This window comes from Hyalella azteca, unplaced genomic scaffold (genome assembly GCF_000764305.2).
Source record: "Hyalella azteca isolate HAZT.00-mixed unplaced genomic scaffold, Hazt_2.0.2 contig9044, whole genome shotgun sequence".
NCBI lineage: Eukaryota > Metazoa > Arthropoda > Malacostraca > Amphipoda > Hyalellidae > Hyalella > Hyalella azteca.
This window is the reverse complement of record NW_025939124.1, coordinates 180,528-198,856: the sequence shown is the minus strand read 5'-3', so window position 1 is coordinate 198,856 and position 18,329 is coordinate 180,528. Positions and strand designations below refer to the sequence as shown.

The window sequence follows — 18,329 nt, the reverse complement described above, 5'->3', positions numbered from 1 at the left end:
AGTTACTTGATAACTGTGACAGTAAAATCTAACTTCTATTATTGATGAGCATTTGTTGTTTGGTGGGCGGAGGGTTAGCCAGCCCAAACGGGACGTTGATAGAACTGGAGTGCTGGAGAGGCAGATGCTCCTGTCTGCTCTCTAGGGCACCTTCAGCTGACAGCTGAGCTCGCAGCTTGTTCTGATCCTGCAGACAACAACAAGTTAGTTATCACTATACAGACTCTAGCCCGCATCCCATTTCAAGTGCAATCATCATAAGATCCTGCAGACAACAACAAGTTAGTTATCACTATACAGACTCTAGCCCACATCCCATTTCAAGTGCAATCATCATAAGATCCTGCAGACAACAACAACAAGTTAGTTATCACTATACAGACTCTAGCCCGCATCCCACTTTAAGTGCAATTATCGTACGAGATACTTAATAATTTCGATGAGAATATTATTTTGAATGAACTGTAAGTTACTAGATCAGCAGTGGTAAGAACTCTTCATTACCAAGAATTGGAGGAGTTAACATTCGTTACACTGTACAAAATGACTTTCGCTGGAGGAAATTGCAACTCGCAGAGATATTATAACAGATTTTCAATACTTCTAATATGTACTGCTGTGAAGGAAAACTTTTTATTCGGGGACATATGCTGTGACGATGAATAATGGTGAATTACTTTGATCACGTCAATTCCGACATCATACTGGCTTTTTTTAAATACAAACTATATAAACAAATACAGCAACTAATCAGGGAACACATACAAGGTATATAATAAAACCGGCCCGTTCAAACGATCGCGGGAGAAAATTTTACAGACCATTTTTAACCAAGACGAATATATCCACTCATAAGAATATCACTCAGCACTCTTGATGTTATTACGGCTACACATATATAATATATCATTTACATATTAAAAGAAGTACTATATTACATAAATTAAAAAGCCAGGGAAAACGTTTCGTAAAGACCTGCGTAAGCCTGTGGTCACCACTTCTGTTGGTCGGCAACGAGCACTCAGAGTCGCTGAACGCAGTACCACTCTCGCCACTCCTGGAGCTGCCGTCGTGACCGCCACTCTTGCCACTCACGTCACTCAGGTTACCGTGACCACTCGTTTCGTCGTGGCTTGGCAAAAACTTTTTACGGCGCCGTGAACGGAAAAGTGGAGTAGAGTTTTGTGATTGGTCCGATGTCAATGAAGAGGAATCCTGTAACACAAACAGTTTAGTTCTAAATTACCGTTTCATGAGAATACTGCGCTTACGCTCACGACTCCGCTCGATATATCAAGAATCGGTGACCATTTTAGCCTAACCGTCACAACCCGGAAGTAGCATGGGAAGTAAACAGAACAAAGTACATATTTATGCAGGTTTGATTGAAGACCAGAGCACGCGTTTTATTAACAATTTCCTTACTTTTTCATTAAGCCCAACAAAATTTCTTGCTATAACAACAGAGAACAAATCGACTGATAGTATAACACTGCTCTACTGCCTGTAATAATTTCGTCGATTAAATATATTTTGAGATTGATTGCTCACTTCGCCCTGAGAGTGAGCATGTCTGGAGAGGCTGCGATGTCGAGGAGCCACGTGGGCATCGCGTAGGGATGAAGCGACATCGTCGCCCGCGTCCTGCCTGGGCAGGTCCACGCACGCAAGACCTGCGACGCGGCTCTCCATAGCTGCAGGGTCGCTTATCTGCACAAATATCTACAGTCACTTCCCAATAAAGAGATTAACCTCAGGAGACTAACTAATAAACGAACACGTATCTATGATACTTACCTTAACCTCAAGAAACTCACTAATCAACCAGCACGTATCAAAGATACTTACCGTGTTGAGATATTACCTGGACCTGAAAATTTATTCATGGTGGTAGAACAGTGAGGTATTATAAAAAGCGGAGGAAAAAATTGGATTGAAAAATAAATTAGGTTTTGGAATTGGAGTATCAAAATTTATTTTGATATAGATCAAATTTGTTCCCATTTTGAAACGAGAATCAAACGAGAGTTCTGTGAGCTACGTTTGAACGATTCATTCTTTAGTTAACAAACAATAGCGTTATGATTATTTTTCGAACTCCGCCGTATAGCAAGATTCAATAATAACACGTATTACCGAGGCCAAGCGCCAGGCTAACCAGCTCGTCAATATTAAAATAAGACTCACAATAGGTGCACCAACGCGCATGCGCAGCTTGCCATCCCGCGCAGGTCGTTTCTTTCTGCGCGTGTTCATAGACTCGACTCTCCTGAGCAGCTCTTTGGCCCTGTCCTTGATACGCTCAGAGCCCGAGCGCTTGAAGGGAGGTGCTGCTACGTCCAGCATTCTGCTTTCTGTAAATCACACACACTTGATGAGAAAATGAGTGACAAAATAAATGTTGATTTACCAATCAAGGACTTCGTCGTTGATTACTTGTGAACTACCATAACTATGATCTTTTATTAAAATTATTTTAAAAAAATATTCGACGATACAATGAAACAAGCGAGACCGACATCACAATTATTATGTAATGGATAGAACAAGTTTGGAACCGCAACGACAGCGACAAAGGAATATCATCATTTCAATTTTTGAATAATAGTGGAGTCATCAAAGTCACAAGCAACATTCAAGATGGTATGGAAGTTTAAAGAGATAAATAGCAAGGGCCACGCAAGCGCTAAATAAAATTAATATGACTAAAAGCTGGTCAAATCATTTTAGTTCTTAAAATCTTACTGAAAAAATGTTGCACAGATCGTCGACTGTGGGATATTTTTGGCAGGATTGTAAGTAAGAACTTTAGCAAAAATAAAAGTAAATTTACTCCCACATTTAAATGAAATGTAGTCGTTGCATTTTTAATTTGTGCCCGTATGATAATTATGCGTTATATCGTATTATCATGATAACAAAACAAAAGAGTTACAAGCGACTAGCGAGATACCGTACTCACGAATGCTCACAACAATTGAAGTTTGAAGCATGTCTACGTTTACGTCGTTTAGCAACGTCACGGAGAGGTATTTTATTTAAGGTGATTGCTTCAAAGGCTTAACTGAAACTTGATATTTCCCAAAACCGATTGAGTAGATAACATTACACAAATAATTAACCTAACAAGTGTTCACTTTTAGGCACAGTCTTAGTATATTTATTAGTTTGTAATTTTCATTAAGTATTCATTCATGAAGCATCAATGCTGGGGCTCAAACTGAATACGTAACAACTAGTATCATTGAAATGAAACCACGCAACCGTTCTGAAGACAATAAGTCTAATCAGTAGATTATACAATTTCTTACGTGAGTGACATTCATCACACTAATTAATTATATTAGTGGTTAATAATAATTGTATGCACGACGTTTCACTAAACTTGGCCGAAGTAATCAAAACTGCAACGCTTGTTTCTAGAACTGGATGCATGTATACAAGCAGATCTTGGTTATTTTATATTTTAAATACAAGTGGGATTCTTTAGTGGTCGTGGGATTGAAATTGGATGATGGAACACAATCATTGGACATTGGAATGTCGTAATTCGGTTAATATCCTGTAGATTTATCCAACAGCTTGATTCAGACATATATCTCATACTTGTGTCGAGCGATAGAGTGTCACAGATTTTCTAAATTAATGCACACCAAACGCTTTACAAAAATGATAAAAATTTGTCTACGCCTACATTCAAACTATGACTTAGAGGACTTCTGACGTATGTGTTAAGCCTCAGGTTTGATAGCTGTCACATGTTTAATTAACATTTCACAATATTTAGCTGTTGAACAATGGCTGTCTCAAAACTTTAACACCCCGACCAGCAGTTGAGCAATTTTAAATAATTTTAATAGAAGTGGCCCTGAGTCGGAAGTCTTCATCACACGAGGGCACATAACCTGCCTCAACAACGGCACGCGCTCAACTGCCGCGCTCGTCACAAGATAGTTAGTCACGAGCCAAGCAGACGACGGGGAATAGGACTGAACCGTCCTGAGACTCGGATGTTATGTTGGGCATCACAATTCCTTCAAGAATTAATCAATAATCAATTAGTTTACAGGAAGTAAACAGTACATTATCGATTAACTTATCTCTTTATCCCTGAGGCGTGTTGTTTCAGAATAGTTTGTCGCCAAATAGGAAACCTTGGCAAACATAGATTCTGGCCGAAGGATGATTGGCTCAACGTGACCAACACAGCACTATATCGGTAAAATATAAATGTGAGTAGAGGAAGAGGTCATTCATCCACTCTTACCGGGATACCTCGATAAAATCCATCTTTAGTTGATTTCAGATAATAATTGTAGATCTTAATTGCGTATCGAACGCCACTTATTTTCTGAAAATGGAACTGTTTAATTTCTTTAATATATTCTAAGGTGTTTTTTTTCGATGCTGAATAGGTGAAAGCATGAGCAATTTAAATGCAAATATGAGCATAGAGCTAGATAAACTTTTTATACAAAATCAAAGATGTTTTAGAGTCATGCAGGACGTTACCCTCGAATAAGTGAAATAAAAATGTTTGAACTAATTTTTGAACACGCACGTGGCCTTAGAATAAAAGAAAATAATCAGGATCGAATCCGATTCCCTAAAACAAAAGGAAACATAACATTTATTCAGAACAATGGCACTCAATCCGGTACAAGGAATCGTACTGAAATATAGAAACTTCATGGCTGCTAAAGGCACATTGTAAATGCAATTTCGATTGTTTCCATCGAAAGGCCACAGGAAATCCAAACAATATGCTCCAAAAAAACTACCAAATAGCCTTAAGGAGCGGTACAAAAAAAAAAAAAAAAAACCTAGAACAAACCACATTGACAAGAAAAGTTCAATTAGGCGTTGCCTTCAATAGAAACAGTAGCACTTGGATCACATACAGAGAGACTACAATTGAATTAGACGCACAAATGAAACAAAAAGTGATTGAAACAATGATTTATTTTCTCGCAAACGTGAGGCGGCTTGTGTCGTTCATTATTCGCAAAAAAACAATTGAATAAAAAACAAAATGGGAACACAGCACGCGCATGCAGTATTGAGTGCGTGCCTGTTGGAAGCGAATGTCGATTGCAGAGAATTATGCAAAAGTCTGGGAAAAGTGAATGTCGAAAAATTATAAAAAAAGAAGCTCATTGTTTCTTAAACAGTTCTCTCGAGATGAACGATGGTGGTTAAACTCCAATTTTAAACTTATCGCAAGTGGGCTAATTTTATTGTTGAATGTCTGTGTAAAGCGCTGGGACGATTGGTATTTGGTAATGTTGATATAATACGAGTTAATTTTGATGATTTAGATAAATGTTCAATTTCATTTAACCGGTTCTACAATTTTGATGCAATTTTCATTAAATGCAACATCTTAAACAAAGCGAATTGTTCGGAAAACGAGATAATAGATTATGATGAATGTAAATGATTACTGACCGGGTTCAGCGCCCACTCGTGACCAACGTCTGGAGTTGCGCTCGAAGTGCCAGTTGCTGCTCAGCGCGCACTGCTGCTCTTCGTCGTCTGAGTCATCGTCCTCGAGGAGCCAAACATCAAGAGAAAATTACCACGATGTCTAGTTTCTTAAATAAATTAACTATAGAAATATATATTCCAATATAATGAATTACCAAAATGTCTAGTTTCTCAAATAAATTAACTATAAAAATATATCTATTTTAAGAGGAGTCAGAGAAAAAGAATGGTCAGAAGGCTGGGTTTTCAATGATATGAGACAGCGCAAAATAAATTCATCTGATAAACATTTTACTAACAAGACCAGCACTAAATTGAATCACGAACGCCCGTGAGGTAAAGCAGTCATGTTTGAAAGTAATAATCTGCATTCTGTCAACTTTCAAATTATCGAGAGAAAAGAATATGGCGGTCGAAACAAGATCATCAAATTACTGCGTATAGAGTATTGCATCGTTCGAAGAGTCTGCTAACAGTGCCAGCACGGAGACGAGATTCACCTTTTTAACGGTGCTGTGATCGAAGCGCACCCTGGCACACTTGTTGAGGGTGACGATACGTTTGGTGAAGGCGTTCAGCTCGCCTTCGCTCAAGAAACTGTGATCGCGACGTGCTCCTTCCACGTCCACTGGAAACTCCATGCCTGCGCAAAAAACTAATGTATTAATTCGATATATTAAAAAAATTAGCCAGTTTTGAGAAGTGCTTTTCTTCTTGAGAACGCTCTCTGCTGTAGACAAGTCTTTGTGTCAGCTCGAGGAAAAATACAATAAGAAAAATGTTTCAGATGCATAGGAAACGAATATTTTCTAATGAATTAGTTGCTTTACCTAACTAACATTGAGTAAAATATCTTTTGCAAGAATAAACTGCGCAACAACGAGGTGCACAGGATGAGGAGCAGAGATAAGTTGCAAAGGAAACCTTCTCCCCCAAGCTTGAGGAGACCTTTCGATTCAACATATTTGCGCTACCACAATAATTAATAACAGCAAGCGAAGATCGAGATATTGTTAGAACAAAGCCCGAAACATCGATAAAGATATAACGCCAATAAACAACAACAACAACACATCGCGCAAAGATCGTCATTAAGCTAACTATTGACGCATCAGTCTGACGATGGCATTAAAGCAATAGCTTATTCATAGACGTTCTCCATGGGAACGTTTTCCAAAGGCTACCGAGTATTCGGGTCACAACACGACATTAAGGTTATGCGAAGGTATCTCGAGTACAATGAGAGTATCGAAAGGTATCGAGGTTTCGAAAAATCAGAAAGAAGTATCGAAAGTACAATGAACAGATTCAGCAGCAATATGATTTCAGGTGGCAATAGTGTGTAATTATCATTCAAACAATGCTAAGTAGCTTCATCATCCTCACCCAATGTCAGGGGCACGATGCTCGTTTCACCATGTTGCTTGTCATGGGTTATTGAGAAGACGGAATTAATTGGTTCCAAAAAGACTCTGCCCACTCTTGAGAAGGAATTTACCCCGCTGCGCGCACTTCTTCCAATACAGCGCCGGCATTGAGCACGGAACATTGCCTTTCGTGTTAGCTCCGCTTGCGCATTATTTTATTAATATATATGTTCGAGACGTTATCGCCGTTTCTATTAACACAGCGCTAATTTTTTGCAAGCAGTGCAGCTTTTAACAGCAACGTTTCGCTGAACTAAGAAAACGGAATACGAAAAAGAAAAAATTCCATACAAATTTCGCACGCGCAAAAACTATTATTTGGGGTACTTCAGTCAATCAAAAGAGACACATTTTAATACATGCCCATAAAATTTAGGGAAATAACGACCAATGATATAGAATAAATAGATTCATGAATGCACTCCAATTAATCACAGAGACTTTGAGGCGTTTAAATCAATGGCGGACATCTAATGGGAACTGAAAATAGTAGATATGCTTTTCATGATACTTGAAATTTTTTTGTTTATTGGATTTTCACAGAATATTATATGCCATTCGTTGTTCCAGACCACTTTAATACGAGCCCTCTTATAAAGAAGGCTCAGGCGAAGCCTAATGAATCTCCAACTTAGTCCGAGCTACTTAGAATTGTTGATCTTTCACTGCATGGAGGAAAGTCAATGTTGTATCCTATAAAGTAGATATTCTATCATGTGCATTGTTCCATTTCAATAACAAAACGTTGTCACTATCATAATCTTGAGTCATATTCTATTGCTTACGCTACCTTCTGCAAAAATAATCTTTACTGAGTGAATATATTTACTTCGTAATCCCTATATATATGTTAATAAAATTCTGCTTTAATTCCGCACAATTTTGACTTCTCAGCAAATTCTATAAGCAGGGATTATCGTATACAACGTATAACAAATAGGCTATGTCGGCAATGATCAAAGAATGCTATAATTCCAGTGAACAACCATCGGCAAATTTACCAATATTTAATTTAACGGATACAATTTTGTATCCGACAGAAGTTTATCATGCGTTAATTAGACACAAAAAGGCAACCTTAGATCGAAACACTCCTTTCAATATTTACAATAAAACTAGCTAGCAGCTGAAATCAAGCGTACGCGGAGATATAATCACTGATTTGTGAAAATTCCGTTATCCCAAACCATCCAACTATTTAAAGTAATATTAGCCGGAGGAAGATCCTTTCAAGCCCACGTTCAACGGAGAAGTTATATTTCCTTGAAGTTTCTTGTTTGAAAAAAGCAAGATTTTTTGTTTGGACATATTTACAACCTCGCAATTGAGCGTAAATTTAATATTCTACTACGAGGAAGTATTAAATGGAAGAACACCGACTTCAAATCAGCTCAAATAATGTGAGAGCGTAAAATCAAATGAACTGTGCACGTGACAGTAGGAAAGAAGAACGCATCATATCGGGGATCTCACTCATGACGCAATGAACTAAACTAGAAGTTCCTGGCAGAAAAAGAAAAGGCCATAAAATTACACCGGAAAACCGAGAAGGGGAAACTTGTTGTCAAACAACTCGCGGTCAACATGGCCTCGTATATTGGCTACAACGCACGGTATCAACCGGAAGTTAATATATGGCAGGAGTGCAGCGATTGCTTGGAGCAGGTCTACTGAAGACGGTCCGATTACCGCTTTACATTACATGATTGATGTAAGGACGTACATAATATCAGTTCTAAATAACTTACAGGAGACAAGTAAATAATTTTCTGCTGCATCCATTAACGCAGACTATTGCAGGGCGATGCTCAACATTCATTAGCCGATATTAATTACATCTCCGCGAGTCAAACTCGAGGATACACCAACCTGTATAACCAGCACGCCAGCATCTCATCCTCACCAATAAGGAAACATGAACGTAATCTCTACTATATAATACCCAAACTACACTACGAATGCAGCTGAATCGAGTCCTAGATCATACCACCATATAAAGTCCTAAACCACACCACCAATGCAGCTGGACCAAACTCTTGATCACAACAACAACAAACCACACCACCAATGCAGCTGGATCGAACCCTTGATCACAACAACACCAAACCACACCACCAATGCAGCTGGATCGAACCCTTGATCACAACAACACCAAACCACGCCACCAATGCAGCTGGACCAAACTCTTGATCACAACAACACCAAACCACACCGTGCACCAATGCAGCTGGACCGAAACCCTGATCACAACAACACCAAACCACACCACCAATGCAGCTGAACCGAAACCCTGATCACAACAACACCAAACCACACCACCAATGCAGCTGAACCGAAACCCTGATCACAAAAACACTCTAAACAAGGACTCGCACAAGTCACCGTCACGCGTTCGGTTCGAGCGTTCGATCGGTTCGAGAGTCACGTAATGCCCCAGCAGAGGGTGTCCAGGGGAGGTAGAGGGGAGGACGGGCAACATAGCAAACGCGAGGAAAAACGACAGAAAGATAAGGAGAGCACGACACCGCAGCGACGAGCGACGTTTGCACATATCCTGTGCAGGTGGCTATGGCGTACGACTTCCAATGACTTGAGTGAGGTTTAAGGACAATTTTTCCTTAGTTCACCAGTGAGCAAAAGTCCACATTGTAAAATATGTTTTAAAAAACTTGCAGTTACATAAATGATGGACATTTTATGTTAATCGAATAAATTTAGTGTGTTATTTCGAGTGTAGCGAATGACTAGAAAATGCAAAAAAAAACGTGTATGCGCAACAACTCGTCGTTCTGAGCGTGCGAGAGTCAATTGTTGACAAATACCTTAAGAACTGATAAAATAAAGTATAAAACAAAAATTTTCCGGCTTGCAATGAAGAAAACATTGTTAATAAGAAAAATTGACTAACATTTTAGAGATTTAATGAACTCTTCCATAGGTATAGTTTCTATGGAAAAGCGCGAAAGTCAGTAACATATGAAAATATGGATTTTATATTTTTCGCAATAAGAGCGAAATCAGCTCAATTAAATCGATCACGAAGGACGGCTCAGCGTGATTTGCACGCAAAGGGGATGTGAAAGTCACGCACATAATTGAATTGTTCAACTCTTGCCGTTGTCACAGCTTCTTCCTACTTGGCGTGAAAAATGTGCGAAATTTTCTGCCAGTTCCGTGCACCTACTGCAGCCAGCAACAACACGATCGAGCGCTTGTTGTGTATCCAAACCACCATGATTGTAGAAGGGAAACAACAATCAGCGTGCGTTCAGCCATCATTTACCGAAACTCGTGGGACAAAAAATAGGTAGAACAAGTTCGTCAAGACTAAAAAAAAATCATCAATATCATCACGATTTTGCTACATAACTAAACTTCAAACTGCGATAATAGTCAACAAGCTAAACTTGTTGAGCAAGATAAAGCAAGAGTCAGAGAGCAAATACAGTAGAAAAGAATTATTATCACTAAAACCGGCAATGGCAACCGAGATAATAAATATGAACGAAGGAAAAATTCTCCTCAAATTTCTTGTTTCTAATATTATTGTCGGCAACATTTAGCTTTTAATTGCCACGCAACATTTAACATTCGTGAAATAAAGTATAAAGTTTTGCATAAATTCTTAAATCAAAAGTGAAAATTGAAACATAAATGCGAATTTCGTAACCGATATTTCGCTATTGATTTCCTGAATGTCGGGGTAATTACCTTCGTACATCTGGACGTATTGAGGAAAGCCTGCCGCTCTCAGCCATTTGCAGCACTCGAGCGCTTCCAGCTCTGTAAGAATAGAGAGGAGAACGTTAAAGAGTAGTCAACACAGCGATGACACTCAAACAATTTAACGACTGTAAGAAAAAGAACAGGGAAAATACCGTGATGTGTTGATCGTAATTCAAGCAACGGCCGGCATATAAAATCTGCAACGGTCAATTAAAAATGAGAAGTATAATACGGATTAATCGCAAAATGTGCGATATTTATAAAATAAGAGTCAATTGCATATGTCAGAGCTCATTATAATTTTAACGAAAATACAGAAAAAGAACATTAATTTGAAGTTTTCGCGGACACGGTCAATTGTGTCCGATAATTCTACTGTACGTTCAACAGAAAAAGTAGCGCAAGTGTAATTTGAACTTCACATATACGCTGATGGCTGATGTACTAATAATGCAGTAACAAAGCTTATTACAAAAAAATACACAAGAAGTGTATTTTAAGGTATACAACCAACAGATAACATAAAAACGCCGACTGATCATACAATAAAGCAGTACACTCGTATATAAGAACAAACAATTATGTGGTCACTCCTCATGTACTAACCGACATATGTTGGCATGCGTAAGTGTGCCATACACTTATACTTAATGCGCATTTGATGGCATGCAGTTGGTTGAACCGGATATTATATATGAGCATTCTAGTTCGTTTGGTAACTAGAAACCTCATGTACGTAAATAGCAAAGCTTAGGAAACAAGCACAAAGCCGAAAGTAATTGTTCAGTCACTGGGTACACAAAGAGAGTGGGTATTCTGGAGACGGAAGGACGCAACTCGCGAGGCATTTAGAAAGCCGCGGCACAAGTGGCTTCCGATTAGTTCAAAGCAACGAGCAGCTGCATCCTTCACGCTGCGCTGCTCACTCAACCGCAGCGGTATACACGATACCAATCCGCAAAATAAAGCGGAATCAAGTGATGTTTCCCCTCAAGTCAAACGTATTAAATTAATACTCACTGCTTTGATAAAAATAATTTGTCAATTTCTTCCTCATTTAAGACCTCACTCCACATAATTTCCCTCCGCAGTCTTATTAACTTATACAAATGTCACTATGAATTCGGCACAATAACGGGTCAACAAACCAAATGTAAACATGTTTCATCGAATTAAAATTTTCAAATGAGTAGTACAACAGTTGAATTCTAGACCTAACTGCCGAGGGACATGTCTCGACACAAATAATTTCGCTCCATGCACATCGCACAGAAGCCTGACTAATTCATGCTCCGTAGAAATTACGTACACTTTTGTTGCTGTCGAAAACTATCAATTGCCAATATGATACTAAAATATTGAACATCATTATCTGATATTTTAAATGGAAATAATGGTAAGTGCATTTTCGATGGCGGTAATTTACAAGTGCCCTTTCAAATTTTGCAACAGTGCGATGACTAATCGTGAGGAAAAGAACACGTTTGCAAAACTTAATTTACAACTATATAAGTGATCCAATCAAGCACGTAGTTACGACCATCATAAAAATAACGAGCGTTGCAAAATCAAATCCAGAGGCGGAATACTCTGTCAAACACCATTCCAGGAGCTCACACTCTGCTGGAAACGAAAAATTGTCGAGGCGGCAGAGACAAGTTAATATTATACATTTGAATGGAATTTCAACGGTGAAAGTGAATAGGTGCATGAGCGTTCAGATGATATCATGATATCATACAGCATTCATTGTTTTTATTAAAACGTACATAAGAACACAATTGCGCTTTTTTTCTATTACAAGGAGCTGTGCTGAATAACGCCTCGCACACTCTCATAAACACACATTCCTAAGATAAATAGGAAGACCGAAGAAAATGTAAAAAACAATACCTCTGCAATATGTACCTAGAACGTAAATTGCAGCTAAATGTCCTTGCACATCTATAAAAAGTAATAAGTAACTTTCTCTCAGCGCTTGCCGCGTTTTTGCGCCTCATCCCAAACAACTTCGACTGAGCAGAGGATCAAGGCGGCAATTTATGGACATTCCGGCGATTTAAAACGAACGCCATAAGCCCATAACTCAGAAAGACCATGAAAAGATCAGGTTCAAGGACGTTCTGATCCCGATAAGCCGACGGCGGTTGAGGTCAAAGTATGGTTGGGATATGTTCGGCCGGATTAAAGGAGTCTAATACTATCTAAATCGCAATCATATACGTATAAATTTAATTCGAAGGGACTAGGGTCCGAAGTTATAAATTACACAAAAAATTAGACCTGCGGTAGAATACAAATGTATGCCTTTCAAAAGCCGTCGTAGTCTAAAGAAGGAGTCGCACCTCAATTCAGGTGAAATATAAAGGCTAATGATGGAATATAACATTTGAGGAGAAAGATGAAGAAACCAAATACCAAGTAGTTATTCTTTCCGAAATAGCACAATATTACATACGAGCACTAGAGTACGCAACCGCTGTTCCTTCAAATACTTCGTATGTGTCATAAGTCTAGCAGCTTACTTCCTATTGCAAAGCAACCCTATTCATTTATACCTTCGACGCCGTCCTATGCGATAAGCTTCAGCCTACACCTCGGCTGCTAGATGTTAAAGATTGATTGTTGACACATAATTAACGTGTTATTGTGATGGTTCTTTTCGTGTATATGTACCAAACCCTGCCAATAAAATAATTGTCACGTTTTTTGAAAAATTAGGAGAATTGTTCATATAATTTCAACCGTAAGGTGGAGTGAACAGTGAACGAATGAACGCACGCACGCATGCACGCTTGTTGTTCTGTATTTGAGTGCGACTAACAAATGCACATATAGCCACTGATCTGAATCATACCATAAAATTACGGGGAATTAAGACTCGCCTGGTGGGGCCTCTGTAACCAACTCTAGTCTTAGCACAGTATAGTTACACCTATCGGCATTTGTCCCATATTCTTTAAATGATGCTTTTTTTCCTCATGTTATCCGCATTATTCTAAGTTTCCATGAAGGCCAAGGATTGAACGAAGATCGTACAATATTACTATTACGAGTTTATGTCTACTGATGTCTGGCCTGCCCAAAACTAAGTAAAAAGCATACATACACAATACCTAAACATTAATAAAGGCGGGACTCTTCTCACAACTCCGTCAACACGCCTCAGCTTCCCACCAACTCACGACCATATCCAGCCACCGCCAATTTAGGGCGAAATCTGAACAAACAGACACGGGACGCCTAGTGTTCGTGACACAACCTACGTAAATCTGAACAAACAGACTCAGAACGCCTAGTGTTCGTGACACTAGGGTACATAAAAACGGCGCGAACAGACAAGGAACTATTATTGTGACCCTACGATCGAAAACGGCTCAAACGGACTTGGGACGACTACCGAACCCACAAACACAGGACGTCTACTATCCATGACACTGTCCGAATAATGCACATTATTCATGGGCCGCCGAACGTTCGTGATGCTACGTACGAAATTAATGGCAAGCAGACATGAGGTACAAAGTTTTCGCAAACCCAAGTATGAAGACATCAATGCATTTTTTGGACAGTACCTACGTAAGAAATCCATACTTTTTCGTGCGTGATCCGGAAGATAACGAAAATGTTGGAACAATGTCATAGTAAAGTAGACGACTGATGTGTTCTAATTATAAATTATAAGACACTTAGCTACTCTTTCAGGCTTCCATTGCAAATAAACATATACGTGTTATAATCATCTCAACATTCAAGAAGAAAATTCCAGTTGATGTTCACATAGGAAATTGCTTATTCATATGATCTAGCGGCAGGCGCTGCCAGCAGCCAAGTTGCGCGACACCAAGACGCTGTCACGGCGCCTGGCTGCGAACGTATCTTCTTACACGTCATGCAACCACCACAGAAGGTTGATGTAAGGCATGCACGCTGCGTGCGGGGCACATTTCACGATTGTGAGGCGTTTAGGATAATTTCAGAAGCACATTCTTGTCATTTGAAGTATTTTTGGGTAATGGGGCGTACATCACAGCGTCATCGCGCTGTCAGTGAGCCAGTGAGCACTGTGAGTACGTAAATGTGACGATGTGCATGATTCAGAAGAAGGAGGGGATTGACATATTATTTCACGAAAAAAAACTAATTTATGCAATTTCATTTCGTGTTATGAAGCTTTGATTGAAGATTGCATTATAATGCAAGAGCCAAGAGCGTACTAACTGATGATGATACTCACGGCTCTCTTGATTCCATTCGACTCCATTAGACTGATTCGTTTTCATTGGACACGTGCCAAAACACAACGTGCACAGTACATTGTAAAGTGAACACTTTGTAATTTTGTGGTGCTCATGTAGGATACATCAAATTAATGTGAAAGATCTCGGAACAAATTAATCGGGTTCATTCAAATGAAAGAACCAGACTCGCTCATTTTTCTGTTTGTGTAGCCGAGAAGCTGCAACCGACTTCAATCTGACACGTAATCAGGACAATGCTAATTACTGATACAATGAAAAAATATCGAATATTATTGATACAGAAGAGCAGCAGCGCTCTGTGATATACTTCAACTTGATAGGTCATGCATAAAAATGCTTACCTTATAATAGGCTATCGTTATCCAGCTGATTGAATTATGGAAGAATGTACGGATTTCATTTAAATAAAAAAGCTCCGAGAACTTACAGCTTTAGAAATTTTCTTATCTAGCAGAGGAACCAGCTCACCAAACTGAATGCTGAGGAAATAAGCGCAGAATTGTTAGGCATTGATTAACTTTCGGATGGTTTTTTTCAACGACACTCATGCTAAGAACTGAAGTTTCCCACGCGTTCACACAGTATGTCTTTGTTGCCGTGAGAATAAAATATCTTACGTACACTTTCAACTAAAAGTGAGAGCAGAGCACCTGCGCTCGAGTGTGACGGCGTCAAACAAGCAGCTGTTAAGGACTGGTTAATATATAACTTTAAGTACAGATATATAAGAGAAATTAAAAATTACGACCTCGATTTTGCGATAAAGAAAATGTATATGCTTAAGAATGGAGAGAAACAAGCAATAATACAAGATAATGAAAAAATTACAACAGGAAATTTTGGAATTTCCTGTTGGAATCAAATTTTTTGGAAGAATTGTTAACTCGGAATTGAATCGCATATCCGTACCTACTTAAAATTAAAGAAACTCGAAGTATTAAGAAGTTAGTTATTTGGCTTTGTTATTTTTTCTAGTTTTTCTCGTCACCAGAAAACTTTGAGGAGTCACCAACCTGGCTACCACGAAGTAAGTACAACTAGCAACACAAATGTTACCTAAACTGTTACCTATAAGTCGATCAGCTGTTACCTCTGTTAAACGACCGTCTGTTTGGCAGGCATGCAGTGCGCTCGCTGTTCTTGTTATTCTTACTATCGTATATGTTGCACGGGGCACGCCCGCAGTTGATGAGTTATTATTACGAACTCTGTAAGTTCATTACGAAACTCTTGCCTGCCTATCTCGTTACCTCCACCTGAATGACATGGACGTCATGAGCAATGCAGTAGAAAATTTAATCCAACGCTAAGTACATGACAATTGTGATGTCTTCAATCTTGATTACGCAACGAACTTTTTTGCGAGAATTAATACTTATGGTTTTGTATCAAACCCTGTCAATAAAATAATTGTCACGTTTTTAAAAAAAAGTAATAGAATAAGAATATGGTATTTTTTGCTTACGCACTGCAATATCCACACAGTATGACTTATTTAATCGCATTACAACTTTAAAAAATGATGCCGCTTACAGGACGTATAGCGACATCGTCACTTTATTGGAGTTAGCAAAAGTCCGATTTTATAGGCGCAGTAAGTCGCCAGAACTTGCTGCCGCCCGCGCTACAAGTTGATGCGACTTTAACGAATTAATGAGCCTAGGCATCCTAAATTACCACATCCACAATTGTATTCATACATTAGACCAAAAACTGTCCTCAGTTGAGGATTATCTCACACACAATCGCCCCTGAGATATTTTGTAAACTTTTATTGCAGTTTACTTGAAGTGTGGGACATAGATGATTACAAGACAATTAATATACGAACCCGAGACGATTACGTTCATAGCCTTATTGAGCATATTTAACAAATAGCTGCCATCTTTCTACACGGCCCTTTGACTACACAGTAGACCCTAGGTTAGCGGCTACCAATTTACAGGGCAGATTTGGTTCTCATCAGAAGCTGTTATTGTTATCTAAATTACCTTTTTTTCAAACTCGATAATATATTGCTATTTTCGTCATTAACTATCGCAAAGGATCTGAAAACTCGTTACCAACCATGTTACCGTCCCTATATAAGAACGTTATGGTTACCAAACTGCCAAGCTTCTACCTCCACCCATCGCTTCACCCATCCTTAACCTGAAGATCCCCCAAGTTTCATCACCAACTAGTTCATTTACTAGTCGATCATACAACATGAAATATCTTATTCACTCGATATGATCATTTCAAATCTATTTATGTATGCGAGCGATACCTGCTAATCTGTCTCCAATCGCAGCGCCGAGAGCATGTACGCTTTTCAATCGATTCTGCACTCCGCCTTAAACTCCAGTTGATAAATCTGGTGTGAAGTTCGTTCACTGTAATAGTTTCTTTAGCAGAAAATGTCAGCAATAAAATAAAGCCTATCGGTTAATCCAAGCATTGATGGAGCAATAAAATCAAAGACCACCACTCCCATGTACACTCAAGAGTATTTACCTGAACACTCATACAACGAAGGAATAGTGACGTGGTTCTAGCACCAATTAGTCTAATGGTTCGTTATCCATTAGCGTCACCATTATCTAGTCGAACGAAAATACGAGACAATGGCCGAGAGGACATTTGCATATCATATCTGGAATCGTGGGTCGCTGACCCATGAAGTTCGCCTTCCTATATAGACGACCGATCCTTATGCGTATAAGCTTAGCCCCCATAGAGCAGCTTTAGGGGCAATAATTTCATTTTTATGAGGACGATTAACACATCCCATGAATCTTTTATGATAACTCTGTACCCATATGTTACTATAACTAAGCAAAACCCTAAGTAATCATATATGCAAGCAAGTGAGTCTGTCGCTAAGTGAGTTTTATTTGCCTACCATCTTGCAGGGACGGTCGCTGACCAATCGAGTGCACCTGACAATGTGGCAGTCTCTCACAGCAACTGGACGCCAGAAATGGGTGCGTGAATAAGGTGAACGTTGAAAGCATGACCATCCAACCAATAGTAAATGAAATTAGAGCATATAAATAACTGTTATTTTCATTAGAGGTAAACGAAAACTAATTTATGACCACAATATTGCAAGTATCTCAGAATCATATGAGCTTTGGCTGTCTTCTACAGGCCAGTCACTGTAGCCATCTGACACCAACAGTGATTTTTTTTACAGGGCGGGCGAGCTTCTACGAGGACTGAGAGCAGCGTTGCGGGAGGGCATGAGACCAAAGAGAAACACTCCCGGCAACGTGGTTCGTTTGCAAATTAGTTTGAGCTCCTTCTCAATTAACGTTGACTAATTTTTTATGGCAATTTGAGGTTTTGAATTTCAAAATATTCACACAAGTCGACAAAGTAAAATAAAAAAATATTACAAATTTTCCTCCAGTCGAACAAAAATAAATGTATTTAATAAACAGAC

At 39.0% G+C, this 18,329-nt stretch overlaps 1 protein-coding gene across 1 annotated transcript in view; it reads right to left on the bottom strand.

Annotated features, from left to right (window-relative positions):
- Nucleotides 1-18,329, bottom strand: part of LOC108665177 (rho GTPase-activating protein 7) — a 63,144-nt gene that overhangs the window by 9,943 nt on the left and 34,872 nt on the right. The window contains exons 2-8 of the mRNA XM_018151905.2: nt 10,626-10,697; nt 5,988-6,130; nt 5,449-5,548; nt 2,188-2,354; nt 1,552-1,710; nt 976-1,215; nt 34-187 (exon numbers count right to left, since the gene is read on the bottom strand). Of these exons, the coding sequence (XP_018007394.1) occupies nt 34-187; nt 976-1,215; nt 1,552-1,710; nt 2,188-2,354; nt 5,449-5,548; nt 5,988-6,130; nt 10,626-10,697 (1,035 nt within the window). The remainder of the gene's footprint in view (nt 1-33; nt 188-975; nt 1,216-1,551; nt 1,711-2,187; nt 2,355-5,448; nt 5,549-5,987; nt 6,131-10,625; nt 10,698-18,329) is intronic.